This window comes from Pongo pygmaeus, chromosome 10 (assembly GCF_028885625.2).
Source record: "Pongo pygmaeus isolate AG05252 chromosome 10, NHGRI_mPonPyg2-v2.0_pri, whole genome shotgun sequence".
Taxonomy (NCBI): domain Eukaryota; kingdom Metazoa; phylum Chordata; class Mammalia; order Primates; family Hominidae; genus Pongo; species Pongo pygmaeus.
Window position 1 is genome coordinate 51,140,849 of NC_072383.2, and position 26,506 is coordinate 51,167,354.

At 53.7% G+C, this 26,506-nt stretch overlaps 2 protein-coding genes across 11 annotated transcripts; one reads left to right on the forward strand and one right to left on the reverse strand.

Moving 5' to 3' along the window:
• Nucleotides 1-1,243: 1,243 nt before the first annotated feature.
• MAP3K12 (mitogen-activated protein kinase kinase kinase 12) lies at nucleotides 1,244-20,085 on the reverse strand. 5 transcript variants are annotated; one of them, XM_054445595.2, is made up of 15 exons: nucleotides 19,947-20,085; nucleotides 7,500-7,673; nucleotides 7,192-7,400; nucleotides 6,684-6,867; nucleotides 6,301-6,492; nucleotides 5,579-5,737; nucleotides 5,271-5,429; nucleotides 4,329-4,437; nucleotides 3,983-4,092; nucleotides 3,693-3,809; nucleotides 3,435-3,572; nucleotides 2,652-3,276; nucleotides 2,397-2,467; nucleotides 2,039-2,309; nucleotides 1,244-1,400 (listed from the first exon to the last, which is right to left on the reverse strand). In XM_054445595.2, exons 1-15 carry the CDS (start codon nucleotides 20,000-20,002, stop codon nucleotides 1,302-1,304), a joined length of 2,673 nt encoding a protein of 890 aa, XP_054301570.1. In that variant the 5' UTR covers nucleotides 20,003-20,085; the 3' UTR covers nucleotides 1,244-1,301. The 5 variants fall into 5 exon arrangements, with proteins under 5 accessions (XP_054301570.1, XP_054301571.1, XP_063528828.1 ...); XM_054445596.2 differs by lacking the exon at nucleotides 19,947-20,085 and adding an exon at nucleotides 19,402-19,535; XM_063672758.1 differs by having other exon boundaries at nucleotides 7,192-7,673.
• On the forward strand, nucleotides 19,511-26,406 carry TARBP2 (TARBP2 subunit of RISC loading complex). 6 transcript variants are annotated; one of them, XM_054445654.1, is made up of 11 exons: nucleotides 19,522-20,103; nucleotides 20,629-20,674; nucleotides 20,832-21,435; nucleotides 21,989-22,158; nucleotides 22,999-23,101; nucleotides 23,684-23,779; nucleotides 24,372-24,444; nucleotides 24,673-24,790; nucleotides 25,110-25,237; nucleotides 25,624-25,825; nucleotides 25,966-26,406. In XM_054445654.1, exons 3-11 carry the CDS (start codon nucleotides 21,383-21,385, stop codon nucleotides 26,121-26,123), a joined length of 1,101 nt encoding a protein of 366 aa, XP_054301629.1. In that variant the 5' UTR covers nucleotides 19,522-20,103; nucleotides 20,629-20,674; nucleotides 20,832-21,382; the 3' UTR covers nucleotides 26,124-26,406. The 6 variants fall into 6 exon arrangements, with proteins under 6 accessions (XP_054301628.1, XP_054301629.1, XP_054301626.1 ...); XM_054445653.1 differs by having other exon boundaries at nucleotides 19,511-20,103; nucleotides 20,629-21,435; XM_054445651.2 differs by lacking the exon at nucleotides 19,522-20,103 and having other exon boundaries at nucleotides 20,168-20,674.
• The last annotated feature ends 100 nt before the right edge of the window (nucleotides 26,407-26,506 follow it).

The window sequence follows — 26,506 nt, forward strand, 5'->3', positions numbered from 1 at the left end:
TTTTATCCCTCAAAGGACCCTTCTTGGGTTTTGAATGGAAGCCTTTATTCCGGTTAAGATGTTTTCTTCTATTTTACCACTTCCATCTTTTTTTGTGGCCCTTGATCCTATTTTTCCCTGACTCCATGCTTGGTTGGCCCTTATAAAACTTGTGCCCAAAAGATTGAGGATTAGACTTTCCTAGGACTTACCTGTCCTAGGAGTAGGCAAGCACTTCTACTTGGGGGTGGGGGAAAGGAATGACACATGACATACATGGCATGCACATTAAGCAGTTGATCATATGTCTGACTGGGTTACAGTTTCTTGGGAATGTTGGTCCCCTTGTTCAGGCCTGCATATTTTAAACTAAAAATTTCAGTCTATTTTTAGTAACTTCATTTATAGTCCTCCATAACAAGTTAGAAGGATGTATCTGCTACCATTTATTCCTATCATTTTAGAAAGTTGGGGCTTGACATTATACTCATTTAGTGAGAGTAGATGCAAAAAAGTGGAGGGGCAGGAGAACTTCTCCAGACACCTCAGATAAAGTCCGGAGCCCAAGGCTTTATCTTAACCATGTATGGTACCCCATTCATTCATCAAGAAAACCCTCAACAGCTGGGCCTGCATGGAGTGTTATATTTCAAGGTTTTTCACAGGGGTTACAGTAGGACAGTCCCCACCCCAATCAGGCACCAGGATAAAAGCAGGGACTTAAACAGCACCCCAGTTCTTCAGCCTGAGCCATCACATGCTATCAGTCTCCTAACCTCCCCCTGGGTCTTAAGACAGGGCTTGGGCAGAGAAGATAAATGGTGGGACAAAAAAATGAGTTACATTGCCACCTGAGAAACCTCAGAGGGGAGGACCCAGCCTTAGCCTCCCTCCTCCCAAGTGCAAAATGTGTAAACAGAGTAAACGGAACAGAAAAGTGCAGTCTAAGTGGTTTTCTCTCCTGCCCCTCCCACCCCCCTCCCCCCACCCCCTATTATTTGGGGATAAAGAATATAAAGACAACCCTGGCTTTTCTATTGCCTTGTTGCTTGCTGAATATAAGGAATGGGGTGGAGCAGGAAGGGGCTTGCCCTTAGCCACAGCTCTATGGCTGTGCCTCATTCATTTCCACAGCTGCCAGTGTCCCTAGAGTTTATCAGGTGAATTGGTCAGGGGATCAGTCTCCCTCGAGCCTGACTTACGGCTGGGACAGCCCCATCTTTCTGTTGATTATGTGGCGCATATATATATATATATATATATATGTATATATATATAATTTATATAAATATTTCTCTATGTACAAGGAATACGAGTGACTTTCATGGAGGGAGGGAAGCTGGGGGCCGCAAGGCATCAACGCTGTTGGAGTTGTCCAATTCAGTGCTGTCACAGTCTGAGTCCTCAGAATTGGGAGGGCCCTGTGAGAAAGAGTAGAAATGGAGTGAGATTCCTTGGGGTTCTTTGCTGGGGTCATTTTAATAGCCCATTTGCTTTTTAAGACAGAGTCTCACTCTGTCGCCCAGGCTGAAGTGCAGTAGTGCAATCTCAGCTCACTGCAACCTCTGTCTCCCAGGTTCAAACAATTCTTCTGCCTCGGCCTTCTGAGTAGCTGGGACTACAGGCATGCACCACCACGCCCGGCTAATTTTTGCACTTTTAATAGAGATGGGGTTTTACCAGATTGGTCAGGCTGGTCTCGAACTCCTGACCTTGTGATCCACCCGCCTCGGCCTCCCAAAGTTCTGGGTTCCAGGCGTGAGTCACCATGCCCAGCCAGCTTACTGATTTTATTTCTTCCAGATTTCAGTTGCTCAGGCCACTCTCCAAGGTGTCAGACTCCTTTCAGAATCCTTCCCAATTTATAGCTACATACAAGCTACTGGTCAGGCATCATAATAGATGCTCTCTGCAAGAGGCTTCTGAAATTCCACTACATGGATATTTGCTCTTTATGGTACTTTCTGGCCTGTGCAGCTGTCTCCCCAAAAGCTGTCAAAAGACAAGGCATCTGCTTACAGCTCTCCCTGTTCAATATCTGCTCGTTGATATCACTCACCCGCTCTCTGAAAAGTTCCTGGTGTGGAATGGGCAGGGAGCTGGCTTCAGGGCCGGGGATGACCTCTGAAGGAGGTGGGTCCAGTGGGATTTCTGAGCCCTGGGAGCACATGTCATCAGACCGCTCATCTGGCCGCTCATCAGTGTTGGTGCTGCCAACTTCAGGTGTGCCACTGGGGGAAGGTTCACTAGCTGTGCCTTCCTCTCCATCTGATGGATTCTCTGAGCTGAAGGTAGATAGTGACTGGCGCATGTTCAGGCTCTGAGGCCACCTACATGTTGAAGAGGGGAATTATAGCTTGGTTCTGCCCCTAGCAGAAAACAAGAATGCCATTAATTCTTGTACTCCCATTACTTACCTCTGGCTTGATGTCAGCTCTACTTCACTGTCTACCTCTCCTTCCTCCTCTTCTGATGAGATGCCACGTTTCTGCAGGAGAGATGGGGGGACTGATCAGAAGTGGAAAGAGGTCACTAAGAATCCAGGAGAAGGGAACATAGAAAGGGTGAAGTAGGGAATGGCTTAAAATTGAGCATAATGTGGGGGATTAGACTTGGACCCCATGGAGAATAAGGAAAAAGGGAAAGAGCTTGGGAGCCTTCCCATACTTTACCTGACTTCGGGTGACGGCAGCCCTGTACAGCAGTGCAGCTGGGGTCAAGTGCTGGGACCCAGCCCGGCTTCCTCCCCGGCCTGAGGTCCCTTCCCTTCCAGTTCCCAGAAGCCCCACACCTTCACCAGGCCCTACTGGAGGAGGTGGCTCCCCTTTGGCTCCCCCAGGTGAATCTGGGCTGGTGGAGCCAGGGGCTGAGCCCTCACTTGGTGGGGTGTCACCCCGGGCTGGAGGTGGTGAGCCAGGATCCCCAGCTCCGCCTGTGGCCCCCCGGCCCCGGGACCCTAGTGCTGCTGACAGCAGGTCTGGGGATGATGAAGACATTTTGCGGAGCAGGAGGTCATGATGAAGCCCACGGAGGGCGGGGGGGCAGGCCTCCCAGGCTGAGGGTCCCCCTCCTAGGCCCCCTGGGCTTCCTGGTCCTCCAGGTTCATGGGGTGGCACAGCTGTACGAAGCCCAGGCAGGTCCCCACAGCTCCCCTTGGCGCTGGCCTTGCGGTGACGGGTCTTGCCACGGCGACTCCGTCCTGGTGAGGGGGGGCCCTTAGGACACCCAGGAAGCCCAACCCCACTTAGGGCTGCATCTAGTTTAGGGAGCAAAGACTCCGTCTTGAGGATATCTGGCCTGGAAGGAGAGGAAAAGTAGAAAGTTAAGACTGCCAAATCTATGTACTCAAAGCACTCCCTAACCTTGGACACTAAAGTACACATCTCCCTGCTAAATACCTGTTGCCACTTCAGTATCCCTCTTGCCATATTGGAACCACGGTATTCATGTCCCACCTTTTGCTATGGGGTGACAGCTTCTGTGGCACATTCCTCTTCTTGATAAGCTTCTCCATTGTGTTTCCGTGCAGGAGGCCCCGGGAAGGGTGTGGCTTCAGCAGGCCTGGGCACCTCCGCTCTAAAGCTTGCTCTCGCCTAAAGATCCAGGCACCTTCTCAGCTGGGCAAATGACCAGGAAGGGGCACCCCAGTCTCAGTAGGACCTCTAAGGCAGGCACAGCTCCAGGGCTTGGTGCATAAGGACAGGTAGGGTTACCTGAGCAGCTCCCTCTCCTTGAGTTCCAGCTGCAACATGAGGGCATTAAGTTCCATATACAGGTTGTTGGCTCTCTCCAGCTTCCTTTCATAGTGCTCCCTGATGTCCAGGGCGTGTCTGCAACGGGCAGAAAGGTTCCCCAAGGTGAACTGGGTTCACTTAGGGCCATAATAGATCGCAGTCTCCGAATTCCTGTCCACAGTCCTTTCGTAGTGCTTCCACCCGCCCTGGGGCTGGGTAGGATAGTCCTTGCTGTTGGTAAAATCACCTCCCCAAGCACAGGGACTCACCTGAGCTCCTCCCTCCTCCTCATCACCAGTTCCTCTTCTAGGCGGTGCAGACAGGTCCCTTCTGACTTAATCTTTTCAAAGTGCAGTTTTACTTCTTCCCGCCACTCTGCCTATGGGTGGAGAGCAGATGAAGAGTGAGAGCCATCCCTTCACCCAGTGAAAGGCTCTGCAGGTTGCCCACACCACTGCCAATGTGTGTGCTGGAGCAAAAAGGAGTGGATTGATTCAGCCCTCTAAGAGCCAATCTCTTCAGTCCCACTCAACCCATTTCCCAGCCTCCCCCTCAAATGGCATCATCTCTGCAAAGAAGGGGAATTAGGTATTCATTTTCCTACCCACAGCACACCTGGGACTTAAAGTAAGTCTCCTGGGGTGTGGAGAGTACATCAGCTGAGGCAATGTCCAGATGCAGCAGGATCTGTCGGAATGATGGGCGATTTCGTGGTTTGCTATTCCTGAAAGGAATGGAGTTAGGAAGGAGAGGGGAGAATTTGAGGGCAGACCAGATAGGAACTGGAGCATCCTTTCCCAAAGTGTGTCCTGGAGAATCCAATCCTAGAATGTACTCTGTGACAAAAGAACTTACGGTCAACTGTCTCTAGGGAATATTACACACTATTCATTAGTGTGTCAAAATCCTGCAGTAAGGAAACCTATTGAACCCCATATTTTCCAACTTGTCTCCCAAAATAAAAGCCTTTTCTGAATAACTTCATTGAAGGAACCACATTTTGGGAAATGGCTCAGTGACAGATTAGCAATCATCAAACTTCCCTGGGTCTAGGTTCCAAATGAGGGTCTGGGGCCCTTTCCTTCTGTGTTCTAAGGTTGTTTACTTGAGGCTCAACCAGCCATGCTTGGTGGTTATGCTGCTCCTTCCTTGCACTTGTATGCACTCACTGGCACTTCATGACAAACCAGGAATGCAGATATCGCTAAGTGTATTTTATAGATGAGGAAACAGGTTCAGAGTAGATACCAATTACCCCCGGTGACTCAGCTCAGAAGGTAGCATGAGCCTGATTCAGATGCAAGTCAGTCTCTGAATTAAATGTACCCCTGCCATTTATTGGTCAGTCCAGCCCCTCTGAGTTCTAGATTGCAGTTCCCTAGATCCACAATCCTGAGTCCTGAGTACTTGGGGAGCCACATCTGGGAGTCCTGACACCCTTCCCCTGTTAAGGATTCTGAACTTGGCCACCTAGGGTTCTAGGTACTGGCTGTCCATCAGTACTACCATGCTTCTCAACTTCTCCAGGCCCAGTATCCCAGCCCAGGCCATCCTTACCAGCACTGGCGAAGCAGGATCTTGAAACCATCTGGGCAACTGGAGGGCACGGGCAGATGGAGACTGTTGCTTCCCACACCCCAGATAATGGCTGAGGAATCTACGTCTTTGTAGGGGATCTCACCAGTCAGCAGTTCCCACAGCACCACACCAAAGGACCTAGGGATGAGGGGACATCACTTGGGAGGGCGTTCCTCCAGAGGTCCTGGTTGCTACGGGCCCATCACTTGTGCTCAAGCCCTAGAAGTTGCCTGCAATCCCCCCAGGGCTGGCCACCAACTCTTCTCAGTTTTCAGCCTAGTCCTCACCAGATGTCGACCTTCTCAGACACAGGCTCATTGCGGATCACCTCAGGGGCCATCCAGGCTACTGTCCCTGCAAAGGACATCTTGGTGCTCTTGTCACTCAGCTCCTTGGAAGTGCCAAAATCTGAGATCTTCACCACATCGTCGTAGGTGATTAACATGCTGGTAAAGAGTGTAGTCAGCTGGGGTCCACACCCCTCCACACATGTCATCTAACTCTGCAGCAACTCTGCCTTTCAGGTTTTTTTGTTTGTTTTTTTGAGACAGAGTCTCACTCTGTCACTCAGGCTGGGGTGCAGTGGCTCGATCTCGGCTCACTGCAACCTCCACCTCCTGGGTTCAAGTGATTCTCCTGCCTCAGCCTCCTGAGTAGCTGAGACTACAGGCACCCGCCACCACGCCTAATTTTTTTGTATTTTTATTAGAGACGAGGTTTCACCATGTTGGCCAGGATGGTCTCGATCTCTTGACCTTGTGATCCACCCACCTTGGCCTCCCAAAGTGTTGGGATTACAGGTGTGAGCCACTGCATCCGGCCTGCCTTTCAGTTTAAAATCAAAGGTGAGGGGCTCACTACAGCCCTCCTGAGATGGGACTGTCACTTGGAAGAGGTTTCTGAGATGGCCACATGGACCTAGGGCATGGTTTGGAAGCGGGGAGAAGGCCACACTGACTTGAGTGAGTCACCTGCATGCACATCTGTTGCTCCCTGCTTGCTTACTCACTTGGGTGACTTGAGATCCCTGTGGATAATCTTGTGCAGGTGCAGGTAGTTCATGCCACCGGCGATGCCCATGGACCAGTCAACCAGTAAGGAGGGGGTGACAGGGCGGCCAGCCCGCAGTACCTCATACAGCTGGCCCTGGGCGCAGAACTCCATGAGGATGCAGTAGCAGGGAGCCTGGGTGCACACACCCCTGGGAGCCAAACAATGGTATGAAGGCCTCAGCTGGCTCAGCCTTCACCTGATTCATACCTGGAACCCCCATTCCCACCCATTCCACCTATGGGTCTCCTCTGGGGAAGGATGGGGTAGGTCCCACTGCCCAGGAGGGTACCAGGCCTTAGCATAGTATCCCCAACACCCAGCCCCTGCCCTGGACCTCACTTGAAGGTGATGATGTTGGGGTGCTTCAGCTTTCGCAAGTGCTTGATGTCGGTTTCTTTGAGGTCTCGCACCTTCTTCACAGCCACCTCCTCCCCGTGGAAGCGCCCCAGGAAGACAGCACCCTGGGCCCCTGAGCCCACCCACTGCAGGTCCAGGATTTCCTCAAAGGGGACCTCCCAAAGGTCTGTGGGCAGGAGGCACAGTGCCACAAGCCTCAGAAAGAGCCACACTCAAGGCCAGGGACGGGATAGCATTGGGTTGGCTGAATTGACTTAAGGAGGGTGAGGCAGAAAGCCAAAAATAGGCCAAGAAGAAGGTTTGAGGGGACAGGGAAGGAATGAATGGGTGGCCTTAAAAGAAGCTGGGAAGTTAGAGGCTGATGGATGGCTAAGGGACTAGGGCTGGGCCATGGGGAGGGAAAGGACCATTGTGTGACTTTAGTGGAGCTGACCAATAGATCTCGGGCTCAGGGAAACAGAGAGGAGGCTCCCACAAGGACGTGTCCTACCTTCCTGCTGCTGCTTGTGCTCAGTGGAGTAGGCTTTGCCAATCATGGTCCAGACAGGGCGCAGGCAGCCAAAGAGGCCCTCAAGGAAGCCACTGCCACTCTGGCACTGCAGTCGCACCTCGTCAGCTCGAACTCTGGATGCCCGACTCTCAGGTGACCCAGCTGCTCCCCCTGGGCCCCCTGCATCCTGCTCATGTAGCTGCAGGACACTGTTGGCAAAAGGCTCAGGGGGCGGCTCTCCACCTGGGGAGGGGCTGGGCCCTCCCCCACCCTGCCCACCAAGGGGTACCACATCTCGAAGTACACACTGGGTAGGCGTCAGGTCCTTCTCGGGAGTGCAGTCAGAAGTGTCTGGGTCCAGCTTGCGCATGGATGCCTCACTTAGGGTAGACACGAAGCCCCCAAAGGAAGGAGAGGGTGTTCGGGTCTCATGGAGGCAAGCCATCGCCTCTGGCCCCTGGTATGATGGTGAACACTGGGCCCTGTAGGAACGAAGGAAGGAGGGGCTGTTAAAGCCCCAGGCGTGCCTGTTCAGGACGCTTACCCCAGAGGCACAGATTGGGGTGCTGGGTTCACAGTAGCCCTGCTGGAGGTAACACTTGTGGCTCCGTTTCCCATGCTCCTCCAAATTGCACCTTGACCCATCTTAGGAAATCTGATACACTTGGGCTTCCTCTCAGGAACGTCAGTAAGGCAAGTAATAGGTAGACAGGTATCGTACCTGGGTATCATTCTCAGGTAACAGCCCCACGTGGGTACACACTGGTAAAATATGTCTCAAATTCAAGTATAATGGTAACAGATGAGTTCCCTTCGCCCTGTAAGATGACTAATTCATTGCTGCAGCACATTTTTTTCACCTGAGACTCATAGGCACACACAGGTTATCAGAAGGGTCTCACATTTACACTTTTACCTCGGGGTCAACCTCAGGCACACAATAGTAACACCTAGACCTCCCTCACATTGAAGCACACACAGGATGCTGGTAAACCTTTCAGACACCCTTGGACAGCATTCTTCAGCTGGGATGCACCCGGGCCTCCCACCCAGGTACTTACATACGGTACTACTGAGGCCCTCTCAGGAACACTCAACTCAGGTGAGAGCCTCATTCTAAGACACACTCCTGGGCCTCTCCAAGGTAAGTGAAGGTTGTAACCACAGAGTTCTGTCCCCCCAGCATAGGTGGGGAAAAAGGCAGAAGCCGCCAATGGGGATGCAGACACTGTCACAGAAGGCCACTGCTGCAACCCCCTTGGCCCTCCCTTCAGTCCAGCGGCTCTCCCAGGGGTCAAACAAGGTCTTGTCTCCTCTTTCCTCTTCTCCATTGCCCCATCCCCTGCTCCCCAAACTTTCCAGGCAATGGAGATGTGTCCCAGTTCATAGCTGGGTGCTATTTAAAAAGCAACCATTAGGCCGGGCGCGGTGGCTCACACCTGTAATCTCAGCACTTTGAGAGGCCGAGGCGGGTGGATCACCTGAGGTCAGGAGTTCGAGACCAGTCTGACCAACATGGAGAAACCCCATCTCTACTAAAAATACAAAATTAGCTAGGCATGGTGGCACATGCCTGTAATCCCAGCTACTTGGGAGGCTGAGGCAGAAGAATCGCTTAAACCTGGGAGGCGGAGGTTTTGGTGAGCCGAGATCATGCCACTGCACTCCAGCCTGGGCAACAAGAGCGAAACTCTGTCTCAAAAAAAAAAAAATAAATAAATAAAAAGCAACCATTAAAAAACCCCAATCTGGCACGATGTGTTGGCTCATGCCTGTAATTTCAACACTTCGGGAGGCTGAGGCAGGTGGATCACTTGAGCTCAAGAGTTTGAGACCTTGGCTGGGCGCAGTGGCTCATGCCTGTAATCCTAGCACTTTGGGAGGCTGAGGTGGGTGGATCGCTTGAGGTCAGGAGTTCAAGACCAGCCTGGCCAACATGGCGAAACCCTGTCTCTACTTAAAAAGAAAAAATTAGCTGGGCTTGGTAGTGGATGCCTGTAATCCCAGCTACTCGGGAGGCTGAGGCAGGAGAATCGCTTGAACTCCAGAGGTGAGGTTGCAGTGAGCCAAGATCACACCACTGCACTGCAGCCTTGGGTGACAAGAGTGAAACTCTCTCTCAAAAAAAAAAAAAAAAAAAAAGAGTTTGAGACCAGCCTGGGCAACATGGCAAAACGCTGTCTCTACCAAAAATACAAAAAAAAAAAAACAAAGCCGGGAGCCGGGCATGGTGATCCTGTGACTGTGGTCCCAGCTCCTCTGGAGGCTGAGGTGAGACGATTGCTTGAGCCCAGGTGGTGGAGGTTGCAGTAAGCCACTGCACCCCAGCCTGGGCGACATAGCCAAACCCTGTCTCAAAAAACAAACAAAAACCCTGAATCCTGACTTGCTTCTGCCACATAACGGCTATGTGACCTCAGGTGAGCTGTAGTTGAGCCTCAGCTATACAAAGGAATAAACTGGCTGTCACTAAGGCACAGCAAACCCTTAATCCTACACCAGACTTGTCCAGAACTTGGCCCCAGGCGCCATCCTGGTCTCCCAACTCACTCCACACTTGTCAGTTACCAGATCCTGAGATTTGAAGATTCCCAAGAACAAGCATCCCTCTAATTGTTCCTCATAGCTAGCAGGGTCCTTCCATGAGCCCCTGGGTTAGTCTGGAAATGATTGCCATACATTCTGAATTGCAGTGGGGGAGGGGTGGCAGGAATCTCTACATCTAGAAGGGTTCAGTAGATGATTACACAGGCACACAAGGAGGCTTGGGAAACTCTGATAGTTCTTGTAATAATTACCAGGCCTTTCCCTTGAAGACTTTTTCCTGGGGGGTGAGGGTGGTAGGCCTGGAATCAGCATATTTAACAAGCACCCTAGATTTGTAAAGCTCTAACCCAATGCATGCTATTTTCTAGTCCCACTGTTACTGCCTTAGTTCAAGCCTCATTAGCTGTCCTCACCTGGCCCAGGACAGCTGGTCTCCAAGTGCCCTCCCTAACCGCAATTCTCCACCCAGCTCCTTCAGAAGGATCTTTCTAAAACAGATTGGGGGCCAGGTGTGGTGGCTCATGCCTGTAATACCAACACTTTGGGAGCCCAAGGCAGGCGGACCACCTGAGGTCAGGAGTTTGAGACCAGACTGGCCAACATGGTGAAACCCCATCTCTACTAAAAATCCCCAAAATTAGCCGGGCGTGGTGGTGGGCATCTGTAGTCCCAGATACTCAGGAGGCTGAGGCACGAGAATTGCTTGAATCTGGGAGGAGGAGGTTGCAGTGAGCCGAGATCGCGCCACTGTACTCCAGCCTGGGCCACAGAGCAAGACTCTGTCTCAACAACAACAAAAAACAGATTGGGCCAGGCATGGTGGCTCACACCTTTAATCCCAGAACTTTGAGGGGCCAAGGCAGGTGGATCACTGAAGCCTGGAAGTTCAAGACCAGCCTGGGCAACATGGTGAAAACCCATCTCTACAAAAATATAAAAATTAGCCGGCCCGGCGCGGTGGCTCATGCCTGTAATCCCAGCACTCTGGGAGGCCGAGGCGGGCAGATCATGAGGTCAGGAGATCGAGACCGTGCTGGCTAACACCCTGTCTACTAAAAAATACAAAAAATTAGCCAGGTGTGGTGGCAGGCGCCTGTAGTCCCAGCTACTCGGGAGGCTGAGGCAGAAGAATGGCATGAACACGGGAGGTGGAGGTTGAGCAGTGAGCCGAGATCGCACCACTGCACTCCAGCCTGGGCAACAGAGCGAGACTCCATCTCAAAAAAAAAAAAAAAAAAAAAATTAGCCGAGTGTGGTGATGTGCACCTTTAGTTCCAGCTACTCGGGAGTCTGAGGTGGCAGGATACCTTGAGCCTGGGAGGGTGAAGCTGCAGTGAGCAGTGATTGCACCACTGAACTGCAGCCTGAGCGACAGAGCGAGACCTTGTCACAAAAGAAAAAACAACCACCCCCACCAACACAGAACTTGGCCACGTCAGGTTTTTGAACCAGGACACCCAGTGATAATGGCTAACTTAAGGAAGGCTTATGGCTGGGTGCAGTGGCTCACGCCTGTAATCTAGCACTTTCGGAGGCCAAGACAGGAGGATTGCTTGAGCTCAGGAGTTCGAGACCAGCCTGGGCAACACGGTGAAACCCCGTCTCTACTAAAATACAAAAAATTAGCCAGGCGGGGCAGCGGTCGCCTGTAGTCCCAGCTACTCGGGAGGCTGAAGCAGGAGAATCACTTGAACCCAGGAGGCGGAAGTTGCAGTGAGCCAAGATCACGCCATTGCACTCTAGCCTGGGCGACAGAGTGAGACTCCGTCTCAAAAAAAAAAGAAAAACAAAAAGGATTACTAAGTATGTTAGCTTCTGGTAAAGGTGCATTAGCACTTTGCATATTTAATCCTCAAAACTGTAAGCTGGGCATTATTAGCCCCGTTTTACAGACTAAGGCATAGAGGTATTAAATAACCTGCCCACAGGGCCATAGCTATTAAGAAGCTCAAGCTCCGCTGGGCGAGGTGGTTCACGCCTGTAATCCCAGCACTCTGGGAAGCCGAGGTGGGCGCATCGCTTGAGCTCGGGAATTTGAGACCAGCCTGGGCAACATGGGCCTGGGTAACATGGGGAAAGCCTGTTTCTGCTAAAAATACAAAAAATTGGCCGGGCGTGGTGGCGCATGCCTATGGTCCCAGCTACTTGAGAGGCTAAGGTGGGAGAATCGCTTGAGCCCAAGAGGTGGAGGTTGCAGTGAGCCGAGATTGTGCCACTGCACTCTAGCCTGGGTGACAGAGCAAGACTCTGTTTCAAAAAAAAAAGAAGAAGAAAAAGAAGCTCAAGCTTCACCCCCAGCCTGGAAGGCGCTTCTCATCTCTATCCAGGTGCCAGGTGTCACTTTATCCTGGACGTCCTTCTTTCCTGATCCGCTCTAGGTTAATGCGCCTTCTGGGCTGACACAGCCCCGCTAAGCGTCCTCTATCATGGTTCCCATTATACTGGAGGGACAATGTGGTCGGGCGTCTGGCTCCTTTGAGAGCCTGGACAGCCTTTAGAGAGATGACTTCGCATCACAAGGGAACCATGGCTTGCAACAGCACCTGGCAAGCAGAAGGTGCTCGGTAAGGTGGAACCACTGCTCTACCCACCCCGGAGGATCGCCTTAAGCACCGCACACTCTCTCTACGCACGCGCGCGCGCGCGCGCACACACACACACACACCATTCACACACACACACACACACACACACACACACACACACACACACACACACATCCCCACACCATTAGCTCCCTGAATGCTCAGAAGAGCCAGGTGAAGGAGGTACTACTGGTCCCATTATATTCTTGAGAGAACTGAGGCCCAGAAAGCACAAATCACACTAAAGTTCAGCTTCCAAATCCCCAACATATCCCACGCGGTATTTGTGGCTTCAAGAAGTAAGGTGTAGATTGCAATGCAAATTACAGACAAACACAGACCAAGTAAAGTGCCAACATATGGGAGAATTTCGTCTGGAGGACCCAAGGGATTTTGCCTGCCCCCTACCTCCCTCCCCGCCCTCACCACCTCCCACTCCGCCGCAACCCCGGGCTTCGCTTCTGGACCACCCAGAAACAAGGCCCAAGACTCTGGGACGCTCTCGCCTGGCAGGCCAGGAGGGAGGGATGGCGGGATTGGAGCCCTCGGGGAGGAGCCGGGGCCGTCCCCTGGACAGCTTGGTCACCAGCAATGGAAGGCCGAAGCCCAAGTCAGGGCCGCTGAAAGTGGAGAGGAAGGGGTTACGGCCACAGCGCCCCCTCCCCCTTCCCGACCTCCTTCCCGGCCGTCACGTGGCGCGTGGCTGGGGCGGGGGCCGCGGCGGCGGAAGGGGGTGGTCCGGGTGGGGAAGGGGAAGGGACACGGCTGGCTGGGGGAAGCGCTGGGCGCTGCGGCGTAACCATGACGACTGGGCCCGAGGCGGCGCGTGAAGTCACCAGGACAAGATTAGCCCCGGATCACGTGAGCGCGACGTGGGGGCGGGGCTGTGCCTGGGCCCCGCCCCTGACCTGGGCTGGCCCAGGTGGCTGGTTGCCGGGATGGCTGCGAGGATCTTAGGTGCGGACCCCCACCCAGCGGTCTGCCCCATCTGTGTTCCCTTCCTTCCCCTGCCCCCGCATGCAGAGAGATCTTCGGCTGAGGCGTCGGGTGTTGGCAGGAGGGGACTTGTGGGGTTGGCACTGGGGGTGCAGTACCACAGGGAAGGAAAGCAGGAAATGAAAGAAAGGGAGACGGCACAGAAAAGGCGAAAGGTACAGCTAGAGAAGGAGGAAGGAAGGAGCCGAGACATATACAGACACCGGAGCAGCGTCAAGCGGAGTCAACCCCGAGAAGGATGGCTTGAAAAGCTGTTTGGAAAAGCAGAGGACCCTGAGAAAATGGAGATGAAAGGGGAGTGAGAAACACGGAGAACACCCATCTCCTTTTCTATCTAGAAGCCGAGCTTTGAGTAGGCACAACACCTGGCTTTTTAAAGGAATTTTTCAGCCGTCATCTGGTTGTTTGACGACTAGGTGGTTTAGGCATAGAAAGGGTGACGCTCAGAGACACTTGCAGCCAGCCGAGCCTCCCTCCAGTTCACCAGGCTTCCCCAGAGGCCCTTCTGGTATCCAGGGCCAGCAGCTGGGGAGAGAAGGAGAGAAGCCATTTCACCTGTTTGTCTTTTACGGTAGTGGGGATAGCTGAAGAAGTAGGAGATGGGACCAAGGGAAAGATCTCAGGCTAATGACAGCTCTTCCACATTGACCTGGAGTGGAGGGAAAGCTGCTGCCCCTGGGAGCTATAGTAAAGTGGAGATTCCTCTCTCCCAACACACACACACATACCCCTTTCTGTTTCCTTTATTTCTGACCTGCCAGCTGTGTCCCACTGCCCCCTGGCTGGGCCTTGGCGCCAGAGCTTTGGAGGGGCGTCTAGGATGGCTAGGAGCCCCTGGCCCAGACGTTCAGTCACCCTGGGGGAGGGTAGCTGTCTCTCCGTTATCAATTATGTAGAGCATGGGGGAAGGGCAGCAATGTGACAGGAGGGTGGGTCTCTCTGTCACTCACTCTGTCAACCGTATCTACCAAGTGTTGATGGTGCTTCTGCCTCACATTGGGTGAGGGGACAGAATGATCTTTAAGCCATACATCTGCCAGGGGAGGAGGCTCTTTGAACACCCAACAGGCCCTAATTCAGTGCTTTGCTGGTGGCCCCAAAGTGACTCCATAATGAGGCTACAGGGTAGAGTGGGGTAGGAAGTTACCCCCCATCTATCCCACCTTCTAGGTTCTCTGGCCTGAGATTTTGGAAGCCTGTGGCAGGTAAACTCTCTGAATTCTTTCTAGCTCCTTCTTGTATAACAGCAGAATGTCAATGCCAAGCTGTTTGGTGGTCTTAGGGGCTCAGTTCAGAGGCCAGGTCATCTGCCTAAATCTTGGTCTCTCACATGAGTGCTCTCTGCTGTCTGAGACCTCATTTTTTACTCAGGAAAAGGAGGACGATTCCCTTTCTCTCGTGAGTGGGGGTAGGAAGGGGAGTCTTCAAAGGGAAAGGAGACCCAAGACTTTGGAGTCCTAATTCCACCTCTGCAAGCTTTGAAACCCTGAGAGGATAAAGGTCTTTGATCAATCGTGACCATGCCTCCTGTCCCCTTGGCTGCAGCTTGTATTGTTTTTGAAACAGGGTCTCGCTTTGTTGCCCAGGCTGGAGTGCAGTGGGACGATCATGGCTCACTGCCTGCAGCCTCAACCTCCTGGCCTCAAGTGATCCTCCCCCTTCAGCCTCCTGAGTAGCTGGGACTACAGGCACTCACCACCACACCAGACTAAATTTAAAAAAGGCCGGGCGCAGTGGCTCACGCCTGTAATTCCAGCACTTTGGGAGGCCTAGGAGGGCAGATCATGAGGTCAGGAGATGGAGACCATCCTGGCTACCACGGTGAAACCCCGTCTCTACTAAAAATACAAAAAATTAGCTGGGCGTGGTGGCGGACGCCTGTAGTCCCAGCTACTCGGGAGGCTGAGGCAGGAGAATGGTGTGAACCCAGGGGGCGGAGCCTGCAGTGAGTCGAGATAGAGCCACTGCACTCCAGTCTGGGCGACAGAGCAATACTCCGTCTCAAAAAAAAAAAAAAAAAAAAGAAAAAAGGCCAGGTGCAGTTGCTCACGCCTGTAATCCCAGCGATGGAGACCATCCTGGCTAACATGGTGAAACCCTGTCTCTACTAAAAATACAAAAAATTAGCCAGGCATAGTGGCGGGCGCGCCTGTAGTCCGCCTCCCGGGAGGCGGAGCTGGCAGTGAGCCGAGATCGCGCCACTGCACTCTAGCCTCGGCAACAGAGCGAGACTCCGTCTGAAAAAAAAAAAAAAAAAAAAAACTGTAGAGACCATGTCTTATTCTGTTGCCCAGGCTGGTTCCAAACTCCTGGGCTCAAGTGATCCACCAGTCTAGGTCTCCCAAAATGTTGGCATTACAGGTGTGAACCACTGTGCCCTGCAGCTTGTTTTTATTTTCCGTTTTTCAGGATCTGTGGTCCTGGCCCCAGGATCCCAAGATGGAAAGAATTATCGCTTTTCTTAGTGCCCTCATGAAGGGGAAATGAGTTCCCCTGAGAACTTGGGGGAAAACTGGAGATCACCCCTAAATTCGGGTCCTTGATTGGTAAATCAAGCCCTGAGACCCCTAGCTGCCACACTTCTTCCAGTGGGGTGGGCAATGAAGAAGGGGTTCAGGGAAGGGAGGGACAGTACTATTTAGGAAAAAAGAATCAGCTTCAGATTTGGAGAGATCAGAGCTAGAATCCCAGTTTTGCCACCAGTTAGTTTAAGGAATGTAATCTCTCTGTGGTGCCCAACCCTCCCTGCTGGGGTAGTGAAGGTTAAGTAAGGTGATGGAGGGGGTGCAGGGAGCAGCATGCTTCTTCCTTGCTTTGTCTTCCTGGTTGGCTGGACACCAGGTCTTTCTTTGTGGATCCTGGAGAGGCCGAAGACTTGGTCTCAGACCTTCTGCTTTCCCAGGATAAACCGTGATTTCAGGTTCCAGTAGAACCAGGTCACAGTGCTAGTGATTGTGCTGGAGTCCCCAGTCATTCCTCAACCAGATCACCAGTCCCTCCTCTGTAAATCCTGCCATTCTGTCTCCTCTGGACTAAGGGGGAAGGCCTGATTTTCTGCACCCCATCCTCACTCCCTGGCCAGTTGTCTCTGGAATCTGCTCTCTTAAGCAGCTATATTGCTAAGATCCTCCCTTTGATCATGTAGCCCTGGATCGCCCCTCAGCCTCACCCATAGAGACCTCGGGGAAGGGGAGGGCAAGAGCAGGACAGGATGGGCCTCAGGAGTCCCTCCTACCTAGGACCTCAGATAGACCAGGAAGAAGTTCAGCGGATGTTAACAAACAGTTCCTCAACGGGATGGGCATTTTTAAAAATCTGGAAGAATAAATACCAAAGTATAACAACAGTTTCTAGGTAGGTGGAATTGTAAGTGTTTTAACTTTCTCCTTTGGGTTTACGTATATTCCTAGTATTTCAGTAACAACTTCGAATTGCTTTTAAAGTAAGACATAAAATTTAAATTGTAAAAGAGAAAATAAGATTGATGGACTGCTCATGCATTCCTTCACTTAGCTTATTAGGACAGTTGTGCAATAGGGAGAGGGTAGGTGGTAGAGGAGAGAACACAGGCCTCAAAATCAGAGTGGCTTCCTGAGGTCTTGTCTCTGCTCCTGGCCAGTTGGGTGACCTGGCCTGAGACTTTTCAACAAACCTCAGTTTCTTCATTGCTAAACGGGGACAGTAGTACCTATGTCCCACAGTGGCAATGCAGTACATAATGTGGTGGGTAAGAACACAGGTTCTGGGTCACACAGACCTGGGTTCAAATCCTACCTCTTGCCACATACTAACTTTTTTACTTTAAACAAATTACTTAAGTTTCAGTTTTCTCCTCCATCAGAGATGATGATAACACTATCTCACTTGGTCTTGTTACGGGCATGATTAAGACAATCAGAATAAAGTTCTTGGCCCAGGACCTGGCACACCGGAAGCTCTCTATAAGCATTAGCCATATGGAAAGTGCCTAACACACACTTGTAAGTTTTTTATGAATGTGATTCCCTTCCCTTCTTTCCCTTATTCTCTTTCTCAAAGCAAGTGCCAGTAGGGAGGGTACAGGGTGGAAAGGGAGGTGGAGAAACAAGAAGGAAAGAAAAAGACCAAAGAATGAAGAAACCAAAGGGCAAGGGCTCTATCCTGAATGATCTTTAGCCTCCTCTGGAATCTGGTCACTGTCACAGTCTCCTCACCTTCTCCACGCACACATATGACCCCAGTCCTTCTGGGAGCCAATGAACCAGACAGACCAGTCTCTGTGGCCAGGCCCTCATGAAGCCCCTATGTCCCCTGCTGGCATCATCTCAACAGTATCCTCCTTCTTCCCAGCATCACCTCAGTCAACAGTGTGAGTGAATGGATGAGTGGCGGGCGTGAGGGGCAGACATTTCCACCTCACTGGAAGAAGCATGGCAGTTGGGGGTCCCAGGGCTTGACTGGCGTAGGGCTGAGGACCTGAATGTAGGGGTGATCTCCAGTCCACCCTAGCAAGGACTTCTTATAGGGTTGATTCCTTCTTTCTCTCCAGATCCAGGCAGGGGAGAGGGAGGACTGTGGATTAACACAGTCCGGGCTGTGAGTGGTAGAACCAAGAGTCCTCTTCCTAGAAAAGCCCAATTCTACCACAGTGTCACCACCAGGGGAAAAGCAATTGGTTTTTAGAAGGGTTCTGCCCTCTTCAGCTATAAGGAAGCCTAGGAAATCCTGAGCCATGTCTAACTTCTTGCCTCCTCTGTCCATAACTGGGATGGATATTTAGCTGGTGTCTCCATGTTGAGAGCTGGGGTTTTCCCAACATTATCCCAGTTGACAATGGGAGTGAGTGGATGAATGGTACGCTTGAGGGAACATACTTTTTTTCACCTGTAAGTGTGAGATGGGAGGGAGTGGGGCCCTAAAGCTCAGAGAAACTTCAGTGTCTGGACAGGAAGGCTCAGGGGGCACTTGAGTCCTATCCTTCCTAAATCCTTTCTGTTAGCCTTAGCTTGGTAGGACCCTCTGGCTGAAACTCAGAGCTCCTAGAGCAATGGAGTCCACCTTGAGAACTGCAAGGGAAATGTGTTTAGAGGGACGCACTGACTGTGGCTTGAGACGACTCTGGGTGGGGTGAGGAGACCTCATGTGCACTCCCTTCTGATTGGAGGCCACTCACCTATGCTCCTCTGAAAAAGGCAGCAGATGAGCATCTACAAGGTAGGACTCCTCCCTTAATTCTAAGGGACACCTCACTGTTTCCTCCCACTGTCTACAGAGCCTTGACTCTTCCCTCCTCTCAATCAAGGCCTTGGTTACCAGCAAGTCTCAACTCTTGTTTATTTTTAAGCCAATTAGTTTGAGGAGTGTTTGTGGGAATGGGAGGAGGTTTTTGGAGGGCCTGACTGGGGGAGATGGGTTAGGGGAGCCAGAGGAGATGGAGAGAAAGAGGAGGGAGAAACCCACATGTGAATGGGGGAGGGGAGGATGCAACAGCTGGATGGAGGTGAATGCCACAGCTGGAGGGGATTAGGAGGATCACAGCTGGAAGGGGAGGGGGACCAACGCCTGGGCATGCAGGAACAGGTGCTCTCTGACTAATCTTCAGGTCCAGCCTGCTGTGTGTGTGTGTGTGTGTGTGTGTGTGTGTGTGTGTGTGTGTGTGTGTGTGTGTGTGTGTGTGTGTGTAGATGGTGGGTATATCAGTCCTTGCCCTTCCTTTCCTTCCCTAGAGGGGGCCAAAACTCTCCCTCCTCCTTCCCTCTCTCTCTTCCTGAGGATGAGTGGGAGGAGATGTTCTCTTGCCCTCTGTCCTTTAAGTCTGTCCCCCAATCATCCTCCACCCCACCCCAATACGGTCCTTTCCAGCTCTGGAGGCCCTTCGTCTCCAAGCTGGGCCGCGGCATCCCTCCGCTCCATTCCCTTCCTTCCCAGCCCCACAGGCGTCGGGTCCAGGTCCCCAGTTCCTCCATCCCCACAGCCTCAGCATCCCCACGCCACCACCCCGTACCAGGCCACATCTGCATCCCGACCCTCCCTCCACGCCCGGATCCCAGGACCCGGACCCATCCCTGCCCCCCACCCCCCCACAACTCGGCCAGGCTCTCACCTCGGGGGCTCCGCGGCCGCAGCACAAAAGGCGGCGCTGCTGCAGCTCCGCTCCGGATGCTGCTCCCGCCTCCTCCTCCTTCTCCTCCTCCTTCCCTCCTCCCCCCGCTGCCCTCCACCGGACCCGGGGCGCTGTCACAGGCGATGCTCGTGCGGTGTCCGGATGCACGGGTGTCAGCTTCAGCTTTCTGCCCCCACCCCCCGACCCCTAGCCCCGTCCCTGCTCGGCTTGAACTCCCGCTCCTTCCAGGGCCCCCGCCCCTGGCCCCCCGGGACGGACACGCCCTGAGCGGAGGATGCTGCGATGGAGCCGCCGGCCTCTTAAAGGAGCCCGCTGCTGCCATCCGGCGCGCTCCAGGCTCGTACCTGGCCCGCCTGGGCCCCGCGCCTCCTTGCTGGCGGTGTCCTATGGAGGTCCCACCTCAGGCCTTAGGCTGATTCCACAGGAACCCCCTATGACCCGTCTTATAGACTCCTTTCTACATCGGAGAAAGCAGCCCCTCAGTTGGGATCCCTAGCGCTCTGGCATTGCTCCCCCTATCATACCGATCTTGCCAGTTCTCCTTCCCTTGATTGTCACCGCTCACTCCAATTTCACCCATTTGGAATTCACTCGGCTCTAGGCCCCATCCTCCTCCAGTGTTCCTGGATGACCCCTCATTATCATTTCAAGATTCCTCTGGACCTCCAGCCCCGGCTCAGAGTAAGACATCTTTCTTGACCCCTTCTCAGAACACTCATTAGAACCTTTTTTTTTTTTTTAAATGTGGTATCTCCCTTTCTCTCTCCAAGGTCACAAGATTTCCCTCAGCCCAGTGGTTGTGCAACTTTGGGGGAGGAGGCAATGGGGCTCTAGGACTAAACAATGAGCGTCTGCTCAACACCCAGATTAGTTGATTAGTCTTAGGCGGCCAAAATTCACTTTTGCTCTCTTCAGCTGAGAGACCCGACTCATGGTAGAGGGAACAAGACCACCAGGTGCCTAGTCCTTCTAATCCTGTCGTCCCACACTACAGCCTGATTATCAGGCCCCAGAGGTTTCCTGGCCAGTTAAAGAGAGGTTCACTAGAGCGGTCCTAAAAAGGTTTCACAAAAGAAGCAAAACCTGAAGGGAGGTGAAGGACGACCTAGGAAAAGGAAGCAAGTTCTGTGTCACGGAGGCCCAAGGGCCAGGGGCTTAGGCTGTGGGTTGAGAGGACTATCTGAGACGGACTTAAACCTGCACCAGCTCCAGAGCCCTGCGGAAACAGAGATCGGTCCCCTCCGGCGTCTAGGTAAGGCCCACCCTCCCAGACCGCAAAGAGCCAGGATCCGACTGCTGCCTCTCCGGACCAATCACAACCTTCCTTCATCAAGGAGGCGGGGTCAGGGGGGCTGACTTTTCCTTGTCTCCGCCCCCTTAGTCGAAGTAACCAATCTCAATGCGCCTAGGGGAAGTAAACGCAATGGGAGTAACCAATGACGCCATGAAGCTTCTCGTGCGTGCTTGACCCTGCCTCTCCAGCTGCGACAAAGATGGCGCGCGGGCTCTTGGGTTCTGTAGTTTTCTCGCGATCCAAAAGGCTCCGTGCCCTAGTGAGTCCTTACCGCCTCCCTACCCAGCGGCTTCCCCTCCGCTAGTACGCATGTCCACAGCCTCACGGCCCGGGAGAGAGGGGGCGCGGAAGGAAGGAGGCGGGACGGTATTACAAACAAAAAAATACGGCCTTCTCGAGAAGCGACGGCGGAGGGCCCGCTCCTCCCAGAAGGCGGTGCAGCCTGCCCGGGCGAGCCACGCACGCAGAGGGTTGTGGGGCGGATAGCTCCCCTCCAGATGGAGGCTCATGAAGTAGGGTGGGCGGGGGACTCCATATCCCAGCGTGCCCCGCGGCGGGCCCTACCGGCCGCGACTCCGGGCTTGGCCCCGGCCCTAGCTCGTCGGCTGTGTATTGGGGCGCGTGGAGGCTGCAGTCACGGTGGCGCCCGCGGGGACGGAGGAGGGAATGAGTGAAGAGGAGCAAGGCTCCGGCACTACCACGGGCTGCAGGCTGCCTAGGTGAGCCGTCTCGTACCGATTCCTTCAGGGCGAAAAGCGTGGGGCCGTGCGGAGGGAGTAGCGGCGCGGCCCCAGCATGCACCTGGCCTGAGGGGTGTTCCCGGCAAGCACTGGGGCAGTGGGCAGTGGTTCCCGGCGTGCACCGGGGCAGTGGCTGCTGCCTCCAGCTCTAAATAGTTTGGGGCTGGCCCGGTTCCCAGACTGCACTGGAACACTGGGCTTTATGCCCCCACATTCAGTGCATTTGGTGGGTACTGGGTTCCTGGCTTGCACTGTGTCAGGGGGTATGCACTTTCAACCTGCATTGGGGCACAGGATCGTGCCCACCTTAACTGAGGCAGGAGCAATGCATTCTTCCCCCCTTGCTTTGGGGTAGTGGGCCCTACTTTTCCAGCCTGCACCTCCACTTGGAACCCAGCCAATGGATGCTAGAGTGCCTGGGGTTCCTTGGACCCTATGTCCCCCATAATGTGCCTAGGTCTGGTATGGAAGTGCTTGGCCAGGTGGGTGCAGAGAGGGGAGGTGTGATGTGGGTCTGTGCCCCTTCCCCCAGTATAGAGCAAATGCTGGCCGCCAACCCAGGCAAGACCCCGATCAGCCTTCTGCAGGAGTATGGGACCAGAATAGGGAAGACGCCTGTGTACGACCTTCTCAAAGCCGAGGGCCAAGCCCACCAGCCTAATTTCACCTTCCGGGTCACCGTTGGCGACACCAGCTGCACTGGTGAGGAAGGCTTGGGCAGCCTGGCTGGGGTGTGCATTTGCAGGTCCCCATGGCTTTGTTTCTTGGAGTCTCTCTCTTCACAGTCCTTTTCTCCAAGGCCAGTGAGGGAAGGAGAGATTTCAGGGGAAAAGCTACTGACTGGATTGGGAGAACAGGGCTGTAAGAAGGTGGGTAGGATGTGGGAGAGTTAGAGGAGCGAGCAGGACTGCCACAGTGATCTGGCAGATCCCCATCACTCTAGAGGAAAAGTAAGAGAAGATAACTGAAATCCCAGTGGAGTATTTGGGAGAGTGAGTGCCTGGCGTGCTGGGCTCTGTTCCCGGTGCTTAACCAAATTCCCATTTAATTTTAAACCTCAGTCTAACCAGTGATTGTAGGTGGTAGTATCCGCCCCCCCGACTCCTGCCCCCGCCCGCCCATGTTGAATATGAGGAAACTGAGTGTTTGAGATAGTAAATGGCTGGTGCATGGTCACATGCCTAGTATGTGGCAGAGTGGGGCTTTTACTCCAGAGCCTACCCTCTCTTATTCCAGCTCTCTGTATTTATTGAGGGAAAAGAAAGTGCTTTGCAAAGGAAATTAAAGCATTTGAGCTCAGCAGTCCACCCAAGGCGTTTGAGCTCAGAAGTCCTGCTTGGCATGGCTTAATTCTGGAAGCTAATGGAAAGATAAGGGCTCTTCCTTCCAGCATAGTGAAACACTTCCAGTCTTCAGCAGGGGGAGGTTGGTCAGAAGGGGCTTGATTGATTCCCTCTGGCTATGAGGAGAGAGGCTGTGGGATGCTGGTTTCTCTCCTGTCCTTTCAGTGACCTCCAGTATTGCCCATGCCCCCTCTCTCAGGTCAGGGCCCCAGCAAGAAGGCAGCCAAGCACAAGGCAGCTGAGGTGGCCCTCAAACACCTCAAAGGGGGGAGCATGCTGGAGCCGGCCCTGGAGGACAGCAGGTGAGGGAGGAACCGAGGCATCCCAGAAGCCCTTCAAGGAACCCAGGCCCTGCACCACCCCCTCTGCCCCCAGGCCTGGCCAGGTGACACTTAGCCACCCTGACCTGGCCTCTTCCTGAGAGTCCCTCTGGACCTGAACAGGGTTTTCCAGGGCTTCTGCTGCTATGAAGAATTCTTGGGGTGGAGGGGTTGGTTAGCCCCATAGAGGGGTTGTGGCAGTAGGTTGGGGCCTGGGTTAGGGAGGGAGAGGGGTAGAGGCTGAGGCTAAAGAGAGTTACTCCCCAACATACCTCCTTGTTCTAGCAAGATGTCCTTCCTTCACGCGCAGGTTGGAGTCTGTTGCTCCTCTGGTTCTTGGGTACAAAGATACCCTCTTCTCTGAGACCCTCTTTTCTCAATCTTTTTGCCGGTGTTTGGCAGCAAAGGATCCGAGGAGGAAGCTGTTGGTTGAGCCTCCCTGATTCTTTGGCTCAATTTGGAAGTTCTCTTAGGGGATTGGGAGGTCAGGAGGACGTGGGTCCCCCACCCCTCTCTTCCCCCTATACATGGGTGTGAATCAAAGGCCCCCTTCCCCTCGGGAAGTTCTTTTTCTCCCCTAGACTCTTCACTGCCTGAGGACATTCCGGTTTTTACTGCTGCAGCAGCTGCTACCCCAGTTCCATCTGTTGTCCTAACCAGGTATCTGTGTCCCCTGACTGCCTGAGGTGGGTGGAGGAAGGGTTTCTGGTTTTTGGTCCCTCAGTCCTTGGACCCAAGCTGGTCAGGCATGAGGAAGTCTGAGAATAAACAGAATGGAATAGTTGGGAACCAGAACTTGAAGAAATCACAGCAGCTGGTAAGCTCTTGGGACAAGAGGTCATTTGTGATTTTCAGATAGCCTTATGGATGATGTCTGACCATGTTTAAGGGTCTTGCAGGCCCCATTTTCTTCTGGGTTGACCACATGTCAGTTCTGTGTTTGACGCCCATCAGGCACTTCTGGGACTGGAAATACAGTTCTTCTCCCACTGTCCTGGCTTAGATGATACCCAAGTGTTCCAGAATGGAAATGGGCTGGGGCCTGGAGAAGCCCTCCCTTGAGTGGGAGGGGGAAGGAGGCCAACTAGAGCAGGAGGGAGCAGGCTAGATGTGTGGACAGACAGCTGCCTGCCTGGTGGGAATCGGGAGATGGTAGTCGGGAATCTAAAGTAGTGGTTAGGTTTGGAGCTCATGGGCAGGCTCAGATGGAACCCTTCACTTCAACTTTGGCCCTGTGCCCTTTTTCCTTCAGGAGCCCCCCCATGGAACTGCAGCCCCCTGTCTCCCCTCAGCAGTCTGAGTGCAACCCCGTTGGTGCTCTGCAGGTGTGTCCCATCCTCATTTCCCATGCATGCCCGTCTTCCCTTGAGCCAGGGGCCATGAGGGAAGGTTATGTGTGTTTGGGGGTGGGGGTGGTTCCTTGTACTGAGGCCCTTTCCACCCCCCTCTCTCCTTCCTCTCACCTAGAGTCTGAGGCTTCTGTGTGGGGACCAGCGTGGGTGTGAGAAGCCTTTTTTCACTCAGCCTCATGCACCCTGTGTCTCCCTTCCAAGGAGCTGGTGGTGCAGAAAGGCTGGCGGTTGCCGGAGTACACAGTGACCCAGGAGTCCGGGCCAGCCCACCGCAAAGAATTCACCATGACCTGTCGAGTGGAGCGTTTCATTGAGATTGGTAACTGGGCAGGAAGGGGTTCTCACAACTCCTCTCCTGCAGCACTCTGGCCCCAGCCCCAAAGCAGCTCCTGGCCTCACTCTGCTACACCCCCTGCTCTCTTAGCTTCACAGTCCCTGGCTCAGCCCCTTCCTTTTAGCTTCTTGGCAGCCTATTTGTCCCCTTCTCTCTGGCTGACCAGGTTCTCAGGTGCATGGGTAGGTCTTGAGTTCCCCTTTCCAGTTGACATTCTGGGGGGACCCTCAATCCAAGTATGATCTGGGTGGAAGCACTGGGTCTGTGGGGAATCATAACCCAGCAGCCCTCTCTCCACATGCAGGGAGTGGCACTTCCAAAAAATTGGCAAAGCGGAATGCGGCGGCCAAAATGCTGCTTCGAGTGCACACGGTGCCTCTGGATGCCCGGGATGGCAATGAGGTGGAGCCTGATGATGACCACTTCTCCATTGTGAGTGGCTCATGTGGGCCAGGCGCCGTGGCCCATCCTCCATGCCAGGGCAGGGCTCCAGGGACTTGGGTCTGTGACTCAGCAGTGAGCCTCTCTGGGCCCCAGGTCTGCTTCTGCCACAGTCTTCCTACCAGACCCAGGGTTCCTGGGGCCGACTCAGCCTTGACTGTAGGCTTGCTCTGTAGCTCTGTTACTGGGATGAGGAGGGATGCCTGGCCATCTGGCCCAGGGCCTGGTAGTTAGAAGGGGCCACCCAGGGATTGACTAGGGGGAGGCAAGCTGGAGGAAGTATTCTTTGTGCTTTGTTCTCCTTTGACATTGAATGTCTCAATGCCTGGGTCCCACAGTCTCTCACTTCATCTTTCTCACTGTTCCCATCTTGACAGGGTGTGGGCTCCCGCCTGGATGGTCTTCGAAACCGGGGCCCAGGTTGCACCTGGGATTCTCTACGAAATTCAGTAGGAGAGAAGATCCTGTCCCTCCGCAGTTGCTCCCTGGGCTCCCTGGGTGCCCTGGGCCCTGCCTGCTGCCGTGTCCTCAGTGAGCTCTCTGAGGAGCAGGCCTTTCACGTCAGCTACCTGGATATTGGTATGGCTAGCTGGGGAGCGAGCCGGGGGATGGTGGGGGCTGGACCGGAGCAAGTAGAAGGGGGTGATGATAACGTGAACGCACCCCTCCCCAGGGCTACCTCCCCCAACATTGCCTCCCTCCTCTCTCTTGCTCTCCAGAGGAGCTGAGCCTGAGTGGACTCTGCCAGTGCCTGGTGGAACTGTCCACCCAGCCGGCCACTGTGTGTCATGGTTCTGCAACCACTAGGGAGGCAGCCCGTGGTGAGGCTGCCCGCCGTGCCCTGCAGTACCTCAAGATCATGGCAGGCAGCAAGTGAAGCCCCAGCTGGACTCATGGATGTGCACCCTTTGCTCCCTGCTCTTTCTGCCTCTGGGCTCATGTATCTGCGCAGTTCTGGTACCCTCTGTGGGTGCCATCTCTACCTCTGACACAGACTGCCTGCCTTGAAGCTGAGAAGGCACAGGGCAAGGAGCCAAGGACCACAGAGCCTCAGCCAGCCCAGGATCTGTCCTCATTTTATTGGTGATGATGAATGGGAATGAAATCAGGGGGCTGTCTACTAGAGCCTGGAATAAATATGCTGCTTTGTGGATTTTTAAGCCCTTCTCTTCTGTTTCCCTGAGCAGTGTGGATAGCAGAGGAGGTCACCACATTACTTTTGTGTGCCTTCCCTGAGCGCCTGTTCCAGCCATTCTCCTG